The 17,803-nt window shown below is 39.5% G+C and overlaps 1 protein-coding gene across 2 annotated transcripts; it reads right to left on the bottom strand.

The window, feature by feature from the left end:
- Positions 1 to 4,413: 4,413 nt before the first annotated feature.
- On the bottom strand, positions 4,414 to 15,352 carry LOC120439862 (sterile alpha motif domain-containing protein 9-like). Of its 2 annotated transcripts, XM_039611141.1 has the most exons (4): positions 15,176 to 15,352; positions 11,739 to 11,862; positions 11,383 to 11,444; positions 4,414 to 10,691 (listed from the first exon to the last, which is right to left on the bottom strand). In XM_039611141.1, exons 3-4 carry the CDS (start codon positions 11,384 to 11,386, stop codon positions 6,061 to 6,063), a joined length of 4,635 nt encoding a protein of 1,544 aa, XP_039467075.1. In that variant the 5' UTR covers positions 11,387 to 11,444; positions 11,739 to 11,862; positions 15,176 to 15,352; the 3' UTR covers positions 4,414 to 6,060. The 2 variants fall into 2 exon arrangements, with proteins under 2 accessions (XP_039467075.1, XP_039467074.1); XM_039611140.1 differs by lacking the exon at positions 11,739 to 11,862.
- Positions 15,353 to 17,803: the final 2,451 nt, after the last annotated feature.

Below are 17,803 nucleotides of genomic sequence, written 5' to 3'. Positions count from 1 at the left end.
AGGTCTTTATGTCTTTAAGACATTCCTGCAGTTTAACTAATTGGTCTTTATCTGGTTTCATGGACAGAGAGTTGGTGTCATCTGCATAGCAGTGAAAATGTTTTCAGGAAATACTGCCAAATGTTCAGTTTCTATGCCATATGTTAAAACGAGATAGAGTGTGATTAAAGTGGTGGGCGTGTTCTTTTACATTTTGAGAGAAGCCAATTGAGTCTAACAGATTAAATGCCATGTTGAGGATATCATTTTAGCATCTACATGGATGTAGAAAATCACTCACAATTATTTTATCTGAGCACTAAATCAGATAAAAAGTCTGAGAAATCAGACAAACTCTGTAAGGCCCAGGTGGATGATAGATGATAACAAATAATACTGGTTTTTGAGTTTTACAGCTGGGGTGGACAAGGTTAAGCATCAGGCTTTCAAATGAATTAAAAGTCTGTCTTGGTCTTTCGTTAATTAATAGGCTGGTGTGAAAAATTGCTGCCACACCGCCCCTCGGCCTGTGCTTCGAGGTTTCTGGTAGTTAGAATGACTCGGGGGTGTTGATTCATTTAAACTAACATACTCATCCTGCTGCAACCAGGTTTCTGTAAGGCAGAGTAAATCGATTTGTTGATCAATTATTAAGTCATGTACTAACAGAGACTTGGAGGAGAGAGACCTAATATTTAATAATCCACATTTCATTGTTTTACTCTTTGGTTCAGATGTGGATACTGTATTGTTCTTTCTTTGTGATTTTTATGTTTAAGTTGTTTATTGCTGGGTTTTAGTTTGTTTTTGTCTGTTTGAGACCTGATACAGTCTCTACGGATATGGGTTTTGTTTTGGTTGTTTTTGGGGGTGGGTAACAGGAGGAGCTCTGGATAGTCATATTTTGGGGGGTTTAATACATTTATCCATATTTCTAGAAATGAGAGCTGCTCCATCCAAAGTGGGATGGATGCCGTCTCTCCTAACAAGACCAGGTTTCCTCCAGAAAGTTTCCCAATTATCTATGAAGCCCACATCGTTTTTTGGACACCACTCAGACAGCCAGCAATTTGGGGAAAAACTGTTAGACACATGAACAGGTTGGTGGTGTACCTATGGCTTCTGTTTAAGACCATGCTTCCTCTTCACTGTCACCCACCCTTCTTGTTTCCCTGGCTGCTTGGGACAGTCTGCTGGGGGACAGCTAGCAGGGGCCTACGCTACCTTCGCTATCATCTCCCAATTCGATGACCTGGAAAGATAAAGAGATTGACCAGAGATTATGAAAAACCATTGCCCTGACTGACCAGGGCACCTCGTTTATATCTCACACACTAAAAGAACTGTGTGCGGGGGTGGGGGGCTAGGTGGTGGAATGTATTTTGTTAGCCGGCTGCAGGGGAGGGGTGGAGCAGTGGGTTCAGGGTGTGTTGTCAGGGAAGACTGACCACCCCAAGCGATGTTGATCATCTAATCATGCCTCTCCTGAATGTGCGCTGATCAGGAGAGTGCAGTAGGAAAGCTGCACAAACAAAAAGCTACAAGAAAACACTTAAACATTCACCGGCTTGCAACGATATGTGTGTCGGGTCTTTTTGTGTAACGCACATCATAACTAGACGTGACAGCAGACTTATGCTCTGAAACTCATGAGAATGACCAGATATATACCATTGTACCTGTAAACCATACCTACGTTACTGCACATATACACACAAATTCAGCTGTTAACCCAGTGGTTCTCGTTCCCCACATGGCAGGAAGAAATATTTTCACTTCCCATCTAAACAAAACAATGACAGAAATGCCTAGCTGCAACTTTATTTACATAAACTCATTCACAATGAATCCTTCAGTAATTTGTTTTAAAAACAAACAACTTTCATGCCAAACAACTATTTGTAACCTTTGTCACTAGGCTGCTTCATTAGTCTTCACCACCTTTTCAAAAAAGCAACAACTTAAACAGAATGTGAACATTGAACTTTATTTTTCCCCATGTTTGGCAGTCCTGGTCTTAAAAGAAAAAAAAGAAAAGAAAAATCCAGAAATTTGTGAACAGAGATGAAAAATATACAATTTAGTGAGAGTTTAATACTATTCACTCTTAGTGGCTGCAGTGAGCCTGTTTTTGACTGCAGAGCCAGCTTAAAACAGAATGAACTAGATCCTGTTGTTGATGTGTGAAGGCTGTAGCCGAAAAGCTGAAGCCATGTATGCAAGTCAACAGCTGCAGTAAAGAAGTGTACTGAAAAGTGCAAACTTTGAGCACTGTGTTAAATTGACTTGTATTTTGAAGCTCATTATAACAATGTCCCGATGTATACAATTGTCCTGGTAAACTATATACCTAGGTGATTGCACACATACAGTGGGGCAAAAAAGTACTTAGTCAGCCACCAATTGTGCAAGTTTTACCACTTAAAAAGATGAGAGGCCTGTAATTTTGATCACAGGTATACCTTAGCTATGAGAGACAATATGAGATGGAAAAAAAAATCCAGAAAAATCACATTGTCTGATTTTTAAAGAATTCATTTGCAAATTATGATGGAAAATAGTATTTGGCCAATAACAAAAGTTCATCTCAATACTTTGTTATATACCCTTTGTTGGCAATGACAGAGGTCAAACGTTTTCTGTAAGTCATCACTAGGTTTTCACACACCGTTTCTGATATTTTGGCCCATTCCTCCATGCAGGTCTCCTCTAGAGCAGTGATGTTTAGGGGCTGTCGCTGGGCAACACAGACTTTCAACTCCCTCCAAAGATTTTCTATGGGGTTGAGCTCTGGAGACTGGCTAGGCCACTCCAGGACCTTGCAATGCTTTTTATGAAGTCACTCCTTTACCCAGGTGGTGTGTTTGGGATCATTGTCATGCTGAAAGATCCAGCCACGTTTCATCTTCAATGCCCTTGCTGATGGAAGGAGGTTTTCACTCAAAATCTCATGGCCCCGTTCATTCTTTCCTTTACATGGATCAGTCGTCCTGGTCCCTTTGCAGAAAACAGCCCCAAAGCATGAGGTCCCCCCCCCCCACAACACGACAAGTAGAGTTTTAAAACCAAAAATTTCTATTTTGGTTTCATATGACCATATGACATTTTAGGTCCCCCTGTGTGGTTTTGGGATTTTTGCTCACTGTTCTTGTGGTCATTTTGAACTCATGGGGTGAGATCTTGCGTAGAGCCCCAGATTGAGATCTTGTATGTCTTTCATTTTCTAATAAATAATTGCTCCCACAGTTGATTTCTTCACACCAAACTGTTTACCTATTGCAGATTCAGTCTTCCCAGCCTGGTGCAGGTCTACAATTATGCGTATCCTTTGACAGATATTTTGTCTTGGCCATAGTGGAGTTTGGAGTGTGACTGTTTGAGGTTGTGGGCAGGTGTCTTTTATACTGATAACAAGTTCAAACAGCTGCCATTAATACAGGTAACGAGTGGACAGAGGTGCTGCTTACGGAAGTTGTTACAGGTCTGAGATGGCCAGAAATCTTGCTTATTTGTATAATGTTTTCTCATAGTTGAGGTATACCTATGATGAAAATGACAGGCCTCTCTCATTTTTTTAAAATGGGAGAACTTTCACAATTGTTGGCTGACTAAATACGTTTCTGCCCCACTGTGCACACAAATTCAGCTGTTAAACTGACTTATATTTTGAAGATCATTATAACAATGTCCTGATATATACCATTGTCGCTGTACAAGTCTAGCATGCTGGTAGACTATACAATTATTGTTTTCAGCTATTAGTACAGTAAGCATCAGATTGGAACTTTTAAAAATATCTTTTTTTTTCTCATGTTCTTTCTTTTGTGTTCAGGTCAATGTCAGGTTTCTGAATCTGGGTTGTCAGTTTTCAACCATAGCCAATAAAGCACAAAAGAAAATAAACTGACAGTAGCTGGCAATACCATACCACCTTTATTTATAAAGCACTTTTAAAAAAAAGTACATATACAAATAGCATAAACAGAATAAAGTAGAGAAAATTGTGCAAAATGTTTCAGCACGTCTTTTAACTGGAACAAAAAAGTCTGAGCACATTACCCCCATTTTAATTTCACTCCACTGGCTACCTGTACATTTTAGGGTTGTTTTTAAAATCTGGCTGCTCCAAAGTTGTGCAATGATCTGCCCTTGTACGTTAGACAGGCCTCTTCTCTTTCTAAGTTTAAAAGTCTTCTTAAAGCATACTTATTCGCTGAAGCCTTTGGCACTGTTTAAGGGGGTTGACTCAATTTGTTTTAACATGTTTTATTTTATTTTAGTTATTTATTTTATTTTATCTTATTTTTATTTTATTTTTACTTTGCTTATGCTATGTGCATGTACAGCACTTTGTGAACTCTGGTTTTATGTTAAAGTGCTTTATAAATAAAGATGGTATGGTATGGTAGAATTAGAAGAAATAGAGTCAACGTCTTAAAAGGTCATTTTCTCTTTCAAGGAATCATTCAACACATACTACAGTAAAATGGTTTGCGGTCAACAGGGAGAAAAAAAAATCAAGGAATAAAGCTGCATCTATGTTACAGATGATCATCAAGAAAACAAACAAGTTAGACATTCCTAGTTTCTGCACACAGTAATCCAATTAAGGGATTTTCAAAAAATGGTGACACTATTTTCTGGAGAACACGCTGGCTGATAAGCAGTGAGTTTTCTTGTTGATCTCTAATCACTTCACATCATGAGTTACCATGGCAATATACCCTAGTAAGAAGTGAACTACCTTTGCAGTACAGAAAACCCTGAGTTAAACCTAAAGTTACTTGAATATGACCAAATTCTGCTTTGCAGTACAGGCCTCAGACCTTTCCCCAGCTGAAAACATTTGCCTATAAAAAGCCTATAATGTCACCATTCTTTTAGTTTGAGCAGAACTGGAGATTTCAATTTGACAAAGAAACGACACCAGAAAGCTAAAATTGGGGGGCATTAGTTTAATGTATTCACCTTATTTATTAATTTATTTTATACATATTTTAAGGACATTTATGTTTACTTAGTCATGTATGTTAATAAAATGCAAAATCTTTAAGGAAAAAAAAGATGCACATTAAATTACTGTTTTGCACTTTTACCTAAAGAATCGTGTTGTAAGTAAAGTTAACATCTATGCAATAGTTTCATACTTCTGGGACTGTGAAAAACGTTTTACATCAGTTTCCAATCTATTTAAAAAGCAAATAGGCAAGAAAATTAAAGAGTTCACATTTACTTATGCTGCTTCCTGAATTATGCTGGAAAATACACAAGAATATACTAGAAAAGTACACATAAAGGGCTCATACTTGCAAACAACTTTCCTGTCATGGAACATCAATGGAAAGCTGCATTAAAACTGACAGAAGGCTCACATTGTAGTCAAGCCATACATGCTTCACTTTTAGCGTAGCTGGTAGATTTTGTTTTTCTGTTTAGTGCATCAACATCGAATATGAACCAGCTCATAAAATCCAAGTACAGTTGGTCAGGAGAACACAGGGAATACAGACAAGCAACAAACACACAGGCAGGTCAGCTGGAGAAGACATACCCAGCCATGACAATAATTATATTTACATTGTTATTCCGAATCATTTTTGGATTAGCAGATTGGCAGAGTAATTTATGCCATCGTTCTAATAGCACATATCATAAGAAAAAGAAAAAAGAAAAAGTTGGCCCCAAAGTGTATTCTAGTTGAGATTAATAGACTAACAATGCAAATATACACTAATTACACAGAATAGAAGTACAACCTAAAATGAGACTAATGAAGCATAACAAAATGTGACACCCACATAATCATGATACAAAGTAGTTGGATAAATAACTTGGCCAGATTAAATACATTTACAACTAAACAAAAGAGTGGTTAATTATTTTTATGATACTTGAGCAATGTTTTTTTGAGTGACACTAAAATTGCATACATAATCATTACATGCTACAACTGTTTAGCTTTATCCTTTTTTTGACAAACTGAGGCTCGTGTGTTTTTAAAAACCATCCATATTTTTTAACATCCATAATACTAAAAAGTAAAAATAACTTGGATCGACACTGCCAGGCAGCGGTTGTTGACTATTTTGTCACAACTATGTTGTAAGCAACAGGGCCTCTGAAACTGAACCCCAGGTAGAAGGTGATGTTTTCATTACTTTGAGGCACTGAAGGTGCATTAACAGGCCTGATATTAAACTTCTTTTCCTTAGGACCTTCAAGATACACCAATCCATCTTTAGTCCATCCAGATACATGTTTTAGCATTGCAGCAATCTCTGGAGTCTTGAATGCCTCACCACTAAACCACTTCATACGTTTTTCAGACAACTTTGTGATTGAAGACAACTCTCTGATTTTTTCAAACTTATTCTTGTGGACGAACTTTTCCAGCCCACTCCCATTGCCTAGAAAAAAATGGGTGTAAATCCTTCTCTTCCATGGAGGAATGTCTTTCATCTTGGTCCTGTGGCCTTTTTCCAGGTGCTCAACAGCTGTTTGCACAATTTGATATTTTTTTTCTCTCTCATGCTCCGTGTCGTCATCCTCTGGCCAGAATAGCAAGGTAAGCAAGAACAGGGCATTTGGCAAACATTTCCTTTTATCATATGGAAACTGGTGACAAAGTGCTTGTAGATCTTTCAGAGGAGCTACCTTTTGATTTTGTGGTGACAGACAGTTCAGAGAAATATGGGCCGCTATGTAATTAACAATATCCATTTGATCAAATTTGGCTTTTAATGGATTACTGGGGTAGAGAGAGAGGATGCGCTCTAGAAGTTTTACTGCATCCTTCTGATCAGTTATCTTATAGAGAATGGATGTTATGTTGCCACCACCAAGATGATAGATCATCATTCGTTTTTGGAAAGGAGTGAGGTTGGCTGGGATTGATTTCCGATGCTGTAGGAGTGCAGTGGAATGAGTTTCACTGAAATACTTGCCATACTCAGAGGATTTTATTGCCAACCACTTCAATGGATGACGTATCTTCCCCTCAGGGCCTTCAGGTGTCTCTTCTTCATCTGCATCAATGTCTGTCTGAAAATAACTCAGGTCCTCTGAAATCCTTTCCAAAGTGTCTTCCATCGTCTGGCACAGTTTTTTCAAATGGCCATGAAATGGTTCCCAAGCATCTTTAACTTCCACTGGGATGTAATCTGATGCTAGGTACTTCATACACTCTGAATGACCATTGGATCTGTTTGCAAATACTTGCAGTGAAAAGATCAGTTTGAGAAGGCCCAGCCCAACCTCAACTTCAGCATAAAACCCTGAAGTGTTGACATGTTGCATCTCAGCATCAGCTGCTCTCTGACATTCTTGAAAACAGTCAAGCGCTTTCAGTGCAGTTTCCACAGCATCTGCTGTGTTTTGCGCCGTCTTTGGTACATTTTCGATTGTTTTACATTTTGCTTGGAACCATTTCTTGTACACTTGCCCCTTTGTGTCGAGTATATAGGAGTTGTCAGGCAGCTGTTTCACTGCTGTCTCTGCCCAGTTTTTGGCCTCTTCAAATTTTTCATAAGTATAATGAAGACGAGCAAGTTGCTGTGCAAAGTATGCATCACTATAGAAAAGCCTGAATGCTTCCTCGAGCAACTCTATCGCTTTCTTTGGGCCTTCTTCGGTTCCACGCACATGCTCAATGAAAGGAGAGAACAAACTCAAAAAGTATTTGTCTTCTTCAGTTATTCTGGATCTTCGAATAAAAAGCAGTCTCAAAAATGTGAGATAGTCATCTGTTTCTAAACTATGCTCAAAAAGCACATCCTCGTGAAGCAAATCCATCGCCAAACTGCTTTGAGTTTGTTGGGGTTCCAGAAGTTGTTGAAGAATTTCTTTTGCAACAAGTGGGTGGATGATTCTGATTGATTCAATGTGCGTCTTGTCATCTCGAAGGTGCAAGAAGACTAGTTTAGCCTGATCGCTGAGAGATCTCTCAAACTCATGTCGACGAAATCTCTCTGAGTCAAACTTTAAGGCAAGCAAAGCTTCACAGTGAGACTGAGAGATGAAAGAGTTTTGAACATATGTGTTCAGCAATGCTACATAACGAATGAGACGACATTCAACAGAGTGACGGTTAATGCCTTGGAGCAGATTTTTCACAAACTTTTGAACATAATTTTCACTGAATCCTTTGCTCATTAGAACAAATGTCAGAATGAAGTTAAAGTCATATTTTTTGTTAAGTGCCTTTTGTTTTTCAGAAAACTTTCTCTTCTCTTGATCAGATAGTTTATGAGTGACAGACACATTCTGTAAAGGAGACTCCTTGCATTTTTTCTCTGGATCATGGGAACGTCTGCAGCTCAACAAAATGAAACATAGAGTACCATACTGGATCTGTTTTTCGTTTATGGCACCCTCTAGTTCATTCCTGAGCTCATCTAGATATTCTTTATCCGAGTCTTCAGTGAGGAGCAGCACAGGAAGACATCTCTGTGGATCCTTTTCTTCATATTCTCTTAGTTCAACTGCATGTTGTGCAACAACAGAAAGTGGATATGAGGGCTTCACAACTGCACACCTTAGACTTTTTCTGTTGTTCCACAGCACTTGTCTTGCCACAGTGCTTCCACCACTTCCTGGGTGATGGTAGATGTTTATGATATTCACTGGAGTCTGGTCCGCATTATATTTCAAGGCATCGTTGAGAAGTTTGGAAGTATCGTGATAAGCATCTCTTTCAATGACCTCTCCAGCATATTTGTTCTCAGCAAGCCAGAAATGCAACCAAGTCACTCTCCCACCATGGTAGAACTGGCCTTCAGTGTTTTCTTTTTCCTCATTGATGAAGTCTTTGCTTGTTTCATCACAATGATTGACCGTCAGAATCTCCAGCGAGTACATCTGTTCCTCCACTTGTGTTTTAAGAACACATGTCCCTCCCACAAAGACTGGCAAGTGTTTACTGGCATGCGTTTTCACAGGTTGTATATGTTGCAGGGTTGCATTAATGTGACTCATTTTCATCCCAACAACACTGGAATTGTTTACAGCTTCTTTCCCACATGAATCCTCTGCAAAGCTTTGCCACTTCTGGAAGTATTCCTCTGATTCACAGATGCAGATGATGTCTTCATGACCTTCCATGTCTGTGAAAAACTCATAGAAGGTGTGCAAGAGTGGTTTCTCAACTGGTGATGTTAATAGAAATATGACCTGGAATGTACCTTTTGACAAAATCTGATTACAGATCAAAGACACAGATTTTTTAAGTTGAATCATGCTTTTCTTAATCCAAGTCATTTCATCACATGGAGCTTCATTTCCTTTGAAGTCAGTACGGCCATAGCAAAAGATCCAACTAGTTTGATCGAACAAAACCAGCTTACTTGTTAATTCTTTGATGTTTGTGCTAGTGGACACCTTGTAGCTCTGGAGAGAATGCATATTTGCAGCACGGTACTCAAGGTATCTACTGCAAAGACCTGATATCTTTGAGTCTGGGTCAAAGTCGAACACGCAGAAAATATTCATGTTAATCAGCCAGTCAATGTTCATCAGGTCATCAGGTTTGAATTTGTTTGTTACGAGTATGAACCATTTTTCCTTTTCAATGAATTTCTTACCACTGGTCATCAGCATGGTGAGTTTCCTTCCAAGGTCTTGACACATTTCTGGAGCAATAAGGAAATGATTTTTTTCTGCTTCTTCTCTTTGAGCATCACGATCTTTGACTCTTTGGTAAAAGTCACTTAGGTCCTTGTCACTCACTGGCTCCGTTTTTGAACCCACTCTTCGCAAAATCGTCTCTTTCTCAAACTCTACTTTGTTGGCTGATTTATTGAAGTTTGGCAGACGGACTGCATAGACTTTGCTCTTGACAATACTTATTAATGGCACAATGTCAACCTCTACCACGTATCGTTTTTCTGTACTTTGTCGATCCATAACCTCAATGAACCTTGGCGGTCGCACACACTGACGTATGTGCTCTTTGTCAGAGGAGAAACTCCTTTCAATGTAGTCCAAAGCATCGACATAAATATCCTTGTCTGTTACAGGGATACCAATTATCTCACCGTGCACATATCCTCCATCCTCCTTGCTGTCCATCACACCGAAGTGTATTGTACCATTTGATCTGATGTTCATACAACCAGCTGCAAATTTAAGAACCTCTTTGGCAAACTTGGCTTGGAGTCTTGTGCGATCCAACGTAGCAGCTACAGCAAAAGACTTGAATTCGTGGCATGGTGATATCAGATTAAAAGCACCTGATTCAGGCTGCAGGATGCTGTGTTTTACATATAAGAAATTAGTCCCTTCTTGATCGAATGGCCGTGGTTGGCAGTCTTCCTTTGAGATCAACACACATTGTTCCTGAGCAGTTTCTTTCTCCTGATTGCTCTGTGTAGTTTTTGCTGGAGGACCATCACTTACTGTTCGGAGACACTGAACTGATTTCTTACTTTTCTTTTCCTCAAACTCAGTTCTTTTGGAACCGGTAGTTTTTTTCTTCTCTTGACATTTTTGCTGAGAGTTGATAAGCTCATCTCTTTTCTGAATAATCAAATGAGCAGGCCCTGACTTCATGCAAATTTTTGTTTTTAGAAAGTCCTCATTCAGTGCAAGTAGGATTTTTCCATCTACTTCTTCTTCATAGAGTTTTTGTATGTAATGTTCCTTTATTCCAATCGATCTTAGCCAGGTGCTTACTTCAGATTCAGTCCAATTCTTGGGTGACTGCTGAGGTATGTCAGCTGTGAGAGCACAAAAAAGCATGCATTTGATTATACATTAATAAAATGAGTTAAAAAAAATATGAGATGTGTGACAATTGACATAAATTACATCTTTAAGCGAAATGCTGACAATATAATAGTTCGCGTCTTAATTTTAAACTTCCTTATTTATTGAAGCATTTTTTTTTGTTCAAAACAATAGAATAGAATAGCTTTTATTGTCACTGTTACAAGAACAATGAAAGGCAGTTTGTCATTTCTCCATGTGTGTGAAGTACACAATAGCGTAAGTATTAACACAATCACAGACAAATTTACATTTACACAAGAAATATATGTACAAGTTATACATACACCTGCAAACAACAGCCTGCAGCAAGGAGATAACAGGGAAAAGAACAGCAAGGATAAACCAAAACAGTAACATTATGGTCTGTATAATCAAAAAATATACTAAAGGATGCTACTGATGGTTCACCTACGAAACCTGTGAAAGTGAAAGCTTAACTACTACAAATGACTTATTGGGGTTTTTTATCTGTGTGTACATATCTTTATTATTCTCTGTTGATAAAGTCTATTCAGATGGAATGCTTAACACTTTAATGTTTTCTCAGAGAAGAAAACATTCAATTGCAAGTAGGCTACAGATACTTGAAAGTACCATATATGCAAAAAAAGGCATCTCATAGAAACAAAATTTACTCACCCATTATTTCCTTCCTCCTTTTGTCACATTATTAGCACTGCATTTTACTTATCACCTTTTATCTGCAAATAAATCACACAATGACATGAAGTCCTTAATAATTTCAATGAAGTAGGTTAAAAGATCTCAAAAAGCAACATATCATGCCACAATCTAAGGAAACAGCTGACAACTCAACAATTCAACAATAAGAAAGAAAATTTGTAAAAATGGCAATGGGAGAGCTCCAAGGAGAAAACCACTGCTGACCAAAAACAGCACAAAGGCTCTTTCTTCTCACATTTGTTTAAAAATATCTTGATGATCCCAGAAACTTTTGGAAAAATATTTTGTGGACTGATAAGACAGAACCTTACGTTTGAGCGTAAGAAGCTGCGGTATGCCAACTTGGCAGCTGAGGCAGAGGACAGAGGCTGGAAGATCAAGGTGCGCCTGGTGGAAGTGGGGAGCAGGGGCTGTGTTGCCAGTACAACAGCAAAACTGCTTAGAGAGATTGGGATCAGAGGAAAGGCGCAACGACAGGCTATAAGAGAACTAGCTAACACTGCTGAGAGGACCAGTCACTGGCTATGGTTAAAAAGGGCTGACATCACTTGGGCGGCTAAGGCAGTCAGCTAGCCACGAGAGAAAAGAAATATTCCGCTCTTCTCCCCTCTGCTCTTCTTCCCTTTTCTGGGAGGCAGTGGGGAGTTAGAGCGTACAGCCCGATCCGGCGGGGAGGTGTGGGAAGACAGATCGGGCGTCCCCCTTCCGGCTCTCCTCTCTGCTCTCTCCTGTCTTGTCCCTTTTGTCTTACTTCTCTCTATCACCTTTTCTATCCCTTTGAAGAAGTTAGGCTCTATAAATGCTAAAGAGGTAAGTATTATTTCTCAGTTGCAGTGAATAGATAGAAACTAAACTGTAGGAAACTAAACAGAAGAAAGAAGAAGAGAAATAACAATTCTAACATAAACCAGTGACACACTCCAGGGCCTGATCAACCCTGGCAGGGCCTCCTTGGATGAGGGTGTCTAGTGATAATGGCCGAAACACCCGATGAATCCAAGGTCCACTACTGACAATGTGTCCCAAATTTTAAAATGATAAGCTAGATCAGATCTCTAATCCCTAAACCTAACCAAGGAAGGAAAATGGCAGATTAGCCTGGGTAAAAGACTGAAAGTTGAGGCACACAACGATGTGTGCTGCTGGCAAAGTTTCTGGGCTGCCTTTCCTCATAACAGTCATCCATCAAGAGTCTCTCCATCTAAAGCAATGCATTATCAGGGACTGTAACCTCTAGTCCTTTTTACTGAATCAGTAACACAGCATGTCATAAAAAAGAACATCATACCAACATTCAAGCATGGTGGTGGTAGTGTGATTATCCTAGGTTGCTTTGCTGCGTCAGGACATGGATGACTTGCTCTAATTGATGGAACCATGAATTCTGCTCTCTACCACTCCCTTCAAGCTCACTTGAATAATGCAACAAGACAATGATCTAAAGCACACTAGTCAGTCCACCCATGAATATATATAGTATTTTGAAAAATTAAGATTTTAAAGTGGAAGTCTGCACTTTGATCTGATTGAGTTGTTTTGGTATGACCTTAAAAAGTCCATTTATGGTCAAAAGCCAACCATCCATCCATTCTCTTCTGCTTATGTGAGAGGTGGGGTACACCCAGGGCTGGACTGGGACAAAAAAAAAATCGGCCTGGGCATTTTGAGAGACCGGCCCACCAGGTATTATAGGAAAAGCCATAAAGCCTTTGAATGAAAACAAGTACTGCTGTGACAGTGATGTACACTGTCTTGTTGGTATATGTATGATTTCTATACATTTTACATCAGATGAAAACTTTGGTTGTAAGATTCAGATATTTATTTATTAAAAGTGACACATTTTAAATGAGAATAATAAAAGTATTTCTTTGTCCCCCCCTTTCCCTGTTAATGCCCTACCTGGCCCCCTGGCAAAACTTTACTAGACCCGCCCCTGCACAGTTACCAGCTGTCAGCTACATAGAAAAGGATCCTGGTGTTATTTGTCTCTTAGAAACAGTTCATAACTTCCCTTCAACTCATTCATGTCACCTAAAAGGTAAACCTGTTTCTCCGTCACCTGTTCAGCTCTGATGATTCAGTAAAGACATCTCCTGGTTTCATCTTCATATTTCCCTCTCACCACATATCCAAACCGATATCATGACCAGCAGCTTGTATGGCTGTGGCTCCAGCAAACATCAGCTGATACTAGAAAGTAATATTAAATAAATTATCAAGGTTAAACGTGCTGCTGTTTTTAGCACAACATCCGCTGGCTTCCTCTTTCTGGCGCAAAGTGGGCGATAAACAAACGAGAGACGGGAGAGAAAAGCCGATGAGCTGATCATTGATCAGTTTCATGATTGAAGTAGCAACGGGGGGCGTCGACAGAAGCAGAGGTAGCTGTGCAGCGTAAAGTACGGGACAAATGGCGTTCCTTTTCACCTCCAATACAATTTTCTTCTGTTTGTCTGTGATAAGATTGCTTTCAGAGCCAGAATCACTGTTTTAACCAAACCTCTTCTGGTTACAAAAGAAAGTTTATATGAAATCACAACAGTCCAGTGGGCTCGTACTATCACAAAGCTCAAATAATCCCAAAAATCCACAGCATGTCCTTCATCCTGTCTCCCTTCTCTCACCCCAACCAGTGGCAGCAGATGGCCCCGCCCCTTCCTGAGCCTGGTTCTTCTGGAGGTTTCTTCCTGTTAAAAGGGAGTTTTTCCTTCCTACTGTCGCCAAAGTGCTTGCTCATAGGGGGTCATATGATTGTTGGGTTTTTCTCTGTATCTATCATTGTACGATCTACTGTACAATATAAAGCGCCTTGAGGCGACTGTTGTTGTGATTTGGCGCTATATGAATAAAATTGAATTGAATTGAATTGGTTTCTTGAACATGACAGTGAGTTCATTGTACACAAATGGCTACCAGTCACCAGAGCTCAATCCAGAGACCTCAATCCACAGAGCACCTCTGGGATGTGGTGGAAAAGGAGATTTGCTTCCTGGATGTTTAGCTGATATTTTTAGATATCACCTCAGGCATAGCACTTTTTTTTATATATTTTACTGACAGTAGCGTAACAAATGCTAGAAATCACTTTAAAGTCCAATCTTCGCTATTGTAATTTGACCCTCTTCTATAGCCCGGCCCCTTTGAAATCACGTCAGGCATGTCGAGGCAGAGGCACACTTAAATCTAAATCACTCAAGGACAAGGTAGGAAGTATTACGCCCAGTATATAAAGAAAAAAGTAGTGGGGGGCTGGGGTATAAACCTGATTTTGGGGGAAACTCAGAAGCGGTTTCAGATTTGACTGCTAGCTGTACAAATGCACTTTTTATGGTGAACAGTAAAATTAAAGGTAATTTTGTTATAACTGTCCAAATAAGGGCCAGCAAGCGTTTCAATATAGCTGCCACATTTCTTACACTTTGAATGGTGTAGTGTTATTCATTTATTTTGTTTGATTAATGACGAGAAACAGCGCTCGTGTTTGTAATAAGGCATTTTTTCAGGTGGCATGAGAACAAAACATTCTGTCACAGTTTTTCTCGACAGCTGCTGTTAACTGTAAAGTGTCTGAGACAACACCTAATAAAGCAAATATTTTTCATGTGCTTGTAATCTGTGACTCAAACACGTAGGCTAACTCTTACAATAAGAATCACTAAAAACTTTTATAAGAAGACGTGATTTCAACCTACAAGTGAGACAAAAACTATTAGATCTATAAGATATGGCAAGGCAATTATCTTACCTTGGAGAAATACCGACGGAAAACAGTCCCTGCAGGCATACAAAGAAAAGTGCCGCCCGTGATTCAAGCCCGCTATGTTATGTGTCGTTTCCTGCTATGCTGCACACGGTATCCTCGATCACAGTTTCAAGTTTCGTTTTTGGAGAAACAAGTCCGCAGAGCTGCACCCCTGGACCCCTGCACCGGAAAGCCCACAGCATAATAAGCGTCACGTGATTGTTAAAAAGAAAAAAGCTGTTTGCGTTTTAATTTTTGAGATAAAGGTATTTTGAAAAGGCTTTTTAAAAGGTTCAGACAAAATAAATGCCAAAATGTATGAACATTGTTTAATAGGATAGATCTAATTAGTGTTGTAGCATATTGGACATAGTATGGTATGTTTTACATTTGTGTTCCCTGTCTTTGTATTATGCTGTAAAAACCGGGATGAGTGAGCATCTGAGCACAAAACAGGGCTTTTGAAACGTTTAAGAAAAGGAAAATTCAAACTTACCAATATTTGTTATGAACTCTGATGACCTTAATCAATGCAAGGTTATGGATGTCTGATAAATTAACATTTCCTCTTTCAATGACAAATATGCTTCTTGTTTTTATTGCTTTAGCCCAGCTGTAAGTTGTGGCCAAACAACTGTCAACATAAAAATTTAGAATGAACTAAGTTACACAAAAATCTAAAAGAAGTGACATTGGATTGATTCGACCTGAGCAGTACAAATAATGTCACCATAATAAGTAAACTATTCGAGCCACACCTTAGCTTCAGCAAGGAGAGGCTGTCCTTCTAGTACAGCACCAGCAGCCTGAGAAAAGTAACCAAAACAGCTCATGTCAGTTAAACATTAAAAACTATACACTAGCAAACTACCTTAAATGTGTTAAAAACTATGAAACTAATGAGTTGTATTTTCATATGAGAGCAATGTATATTTACCTTGTAAAAGCCTAATAATATCCACATCATTACGTCTGTATGATAAACAGGATTTGTGTATGTTATGCTTTGCAAAGAGACCAAGTTGTTCTAAGTAACCAGGGTGAATATCCACCCCATATGTGGAAGAATGTGTTTACAGGGCAGCTGCTATAAATAACATCACCCTGCATCATATTTGCAGGATGAAATCCAACACCTTGTCTTTACTAATTCTGTGTTGGTGGCTTCAAAAAATATTTTATAAGTTTTGCTCCATTATATCACATTTTTTTTTCAGAAGTGGCAATTGCAAACATGGTCCAGATATAATTTCCATCAACTGTGGATGCTTCACTACACATCCAAATCCAGTAGCTCATCTGCTCCCCAGTTATTCACTCAGCCAGAATTTAATGACTTGATCCAAAATTAGATTTGGACCTGCCAAAGGAAGCAGTTGAACTACTTGGGTCTCGGATTAGTGTGAAAAACCTCCAGACTCCAGGAAACAAATTTTATTTTTATTAGACATTATGAGAGGGATTGTATTCAGTTACTGGAAATTGATCATTTTACAGTGGCTTGCAAAAGTATTCGGCCCCCTTGAACTTTTCCACATTTTGTCACATTACAGCCACAAAAATGAATCAATTTTATTGGAATTCCACGTGAAAGACCAACACAAAGTGGTGTACACGTGAGAAGTGGAACGAAAATCATACATGATTCCAAACATTTTTTACAAATAAATAACTGCAAAGTGGGGTGTGCGTAATTATTCAGCCCCCTGAGTCAATACTTTGTAGAACCACCTTTTGCCGCAATTCCAGCTGCCAGTCTTTTAGGGTATGTCTCTACCAGCTTTGCACATCTAGAGACTGAAATCCTTGCCCATTCTTCTTTGCAAAACAGCTCCAGCTCAGTCAGATTAGATGGACAGCGTTTGTGAACAGCAGTTTTCAGATGTGGCCACAGATTCTCGATTGGATTTAGATCTGGACTTTGACTGGGCCATTCTAACACATGGATATGTTTTGTTTTAAACCATTCCATTGTTGCCCTGGCTTTATGTTTAGGATCGTTGTCCTGCTGGAAGGTGAACCTCCGCCCCAGTCTCAAGTCTTTTGCAGACTCCAAGAGGTTTTCTTCCAAGATTGCCCTGTATTTGGCTCCATCCATCTTCCCATCAACTCTGACCAGCTTCCCTGTCCCTGCTGAAGAGAAGCACCCCAGAGCATGATGCTGCCACCACCATATTTGACAGTGGGGATGGTGTGTTCAGAGTGATGTGCAGTGTTAGTTTTCCGCCACACATAGCGTTTTTGCATTTTGGCCAAAAGTTCCATTTTGGTCTCATCTGACCAGAGCACCTTCTTCCACATGTTTGCTGTGTCCCCCACATGGCCTGTGGCAAACTGCAAACGGGACTTCTTATGGTTTTCTGTTAACAATGGCCTTCTTCTTGCCACTCTTCCATAAAGGCCAACTTTGTGCAGTGCACGACTAATAGTTGTCCTATGGACAGATTCCCCCACCTGAGCTGTAGATCTCTGCAGCTCGTCCACAGTCACCATGGGCCTCTTGGCTGCATTTCTGATCAGCGCTCTCCTTGTTCGGCCTGTGAGTTTAGGTGGACGGCCTTGTCTTGGTAGGTTTACAGTTGTGCCATACTCCTTCCATTTCTGAATGATGGCTTGAACAGTGCTCCGTGG

Source organism: Oreochromis aureus, linkage group 4 (genome assembly GCF_013358895.1).
Source record: "Oreochromis aureus strain Israel breed Guangdong linkage group 4, ZZ_aureus, whole genome shotgun sequence".
NCBI classification, from domain to species: Eukaryota; Metazoa; Chordata; class Actinopteri; order Cichliformes; family Cichlidae; genus Oreochromis; species Oreochromis aureus.
This window is presented reverse-complemented; position numbering and strand designations above follow the sequence as displayed.